General features: G+C 36.1%; 1 protein-coding gene across 1 annotated transcript in view; it reads left to right on the forward strand.

The window, feature by feature from the left end:
• LOC103583980 (intron-binding protein aquarius-like) overlaps positions 1-1,419 on the forward strand; it is a gene marked incomplete at its 3' end in the record, with an annotated part of 3,446 nt that extends 2,027 nt beyond the window's left edge. Inside the window, exons 2-3 of the mRNA XM_008565137.1 lie at positions 597-743; positions 1,350-1,419. Of these exons, the coding sequence (XP_008563359.1) occupies positions 597-743; positions 1,350-1,419 (217 nt within the window). The remainder of the gene's footprint in view (positions 1-596; positions 744-1,349) is intronic.
• Positions 1,420-2,093: the final 674 nt, after the last annotated feature.

The following is a 2,093-nucleotide window of genomic DNA, read 5'->3' on the forward strand; positions in this document are numbered from 1 at the left end:
GTTTTTTGTTTAATTTTTAAGGAATTCATTGACTTCCCTTGGGTATCTCTGGGAGTCACCTCCTAACCCAAGGCTAAGAACCTCTGCCTTAAAGCTTGATATTCTAGAAGTGTCATAACAAGGCTCCAATTTGTCTCTTCAGCTTTATTTTTCTCTATTGTAGCCTACTTTTCAGAAAAACTAGGCTGCTTGAGCTTGGTCTCTGCTGTTGCTTCTTTCTTCCAGAAATGTCTCTCTTCCCATCCTTCAATGTCTAAATTCTTCAAGATTTATCTTATATGCCACCTGTCCCATGAAGTCTTTTCTGATTAAATGAAGGACAGTGAATAAAGCACTTTACAGTGCATATGACATAAGTTTTTAATGGTTCTTTGATTTTCCTTACTTAGATGACTTTTTCTAATCTGAATGCCATTACCACCCATTTTAGTGCTTGTAAATCTGCTTTTTTCAGAGTTTAGTGCAGATAATGAGTTCCTTTCGGCTGGAAATGTTTCTTACTCATCTGATTATCTTCCATACAATGTCATGCACAAGATAGGTGCTTAGTAAATCCTTATTAATTGTAAAAATGAACAAAAGTTTTGGTCTTGTAGGATAACTTTTCCAGTAAGAAGTGGAAAAGGGAAGAAAAGGAAAGATGCAGATGGGGAAGATGAAGACACCGAAGAGGCAAAAACCTTAGTTGTTGAACCTCATGTTATTCCTAATAGGGGTCCTTATCCTTATAATCAACCTAAACGGTAATTTTACTACTTATTCTAATTATAATAATGAATTATTGTTTGACATTTCAAATAGGTTAGTATGTTTTAAAATTTTCTGATTCTTTTAAAACCCCAGGAAACTTCTATTTCTGAGCTCTCTTTCCTTTTATTCTGTTAGTTGGTTGAATAGCTCAGACACTTTAGGACGTTCTGTGGTCAGGATATTTCAAAAAGAAACATTTTCAAGTACTATGAGAAATAAATGTTAGAGGGCTACCTTCATTTGAGCACCGGGTTCTTATTTCACAACCCCCTGTTACATGTGGCAATAGCCGTCATGTACGTGTGCCTTAACTAATGAAGTGGCATTATTTTTGGTATTAGATTGGGAACTAAAACTGGCAGTCTGAATGAAGTCTGAGATGGGCTAAGTGTATTAAAAAATTACAGTAGTCTTTCCACAAGATTCGCTTCATTTTAGTTGTCTTTGTAGAGGTGAAGAGAGTCATTCAGAAGAGATTGAGAGAACAGGGGTAAATATAGAGCAGAACTTTAAACCTCTGATCATTGTAGTCTAGATTTTTACTAAATGTTACTTATCTGTGTTTTTAACCAACTTTTTATTTCCTCTTTTATTTGCAGTAATACAATTCAGTTCACTCATACACAGATAGAGGCCATTCGTGCTGGGATGCAGCCTGGGCTAACTATGGTAAGAGAATTATTGTTACACGTGTTCTTACATGGATTAAGAGTAGAAGTAAGCACCAGATTTTTAGTTTGTTCTCGATGAAACACAAAAACCCAGCTGAATTTAAGTATTTATAAGTAATTGTAACATCTTATACATAGAGATTTTGCTGTTCATTTCAGTGTTTATTACAACATGGACATGCCCATTTGTTTTGTATTACCTGTGGCCACTTTTGTGTTACAACAGCAAAGTTAAGTTCAGTCGTCCCTTGGTATCTGTAGGGGATTGGTTCCAGGATATGAAAATTCACAGATGCTCAAGTCCTGCAGTTGGCCTGGTAGAACCCACAGATGTGAAAAATCAGCCCTTCATTTCTGCGGGTTCCACATCCTGCAAATACTGTATTTTCAGTCCACAATTGGTTAAATCCATGGATACAGAACCTATGAATAGAGAGGGCCAACTATGTATTGAAAAAAATTCATGTATAAGTGGACCTATGCAATTCAAACCCATGTTGTTCAAGGATCAGCTGTACTTGCAACAGAGATTATACGGCCTGCAAAGCCTAAAGTGTTTACTGCCTTTACAGGAAAAGTCTGCTGATAACTTTTTTAGAAGCATGTTTAATTTCTTTTTTTTTTTTTTTTGTCTTTTTTCCGTGTCTGGCAACGGATCGCAACCCTCAGTGT

This window comes from Galeopterus variegatus, unplaced genomic scaffold (genome assembly GCF_000696425.1).
Source record: "Galeopterus variegatus unplaced genomic scaffold, G_variegatus-3.0.2 Scaffold32899, whole genome shotgun sequence".
NCBI classification, from domain to species: domain Eukaryota; kingdom Metazoa; phylum Chordata; class Mammalia; order Dermoptera; family Cynocephalidae; genus Galeopterus; species Galeopterus variegatus.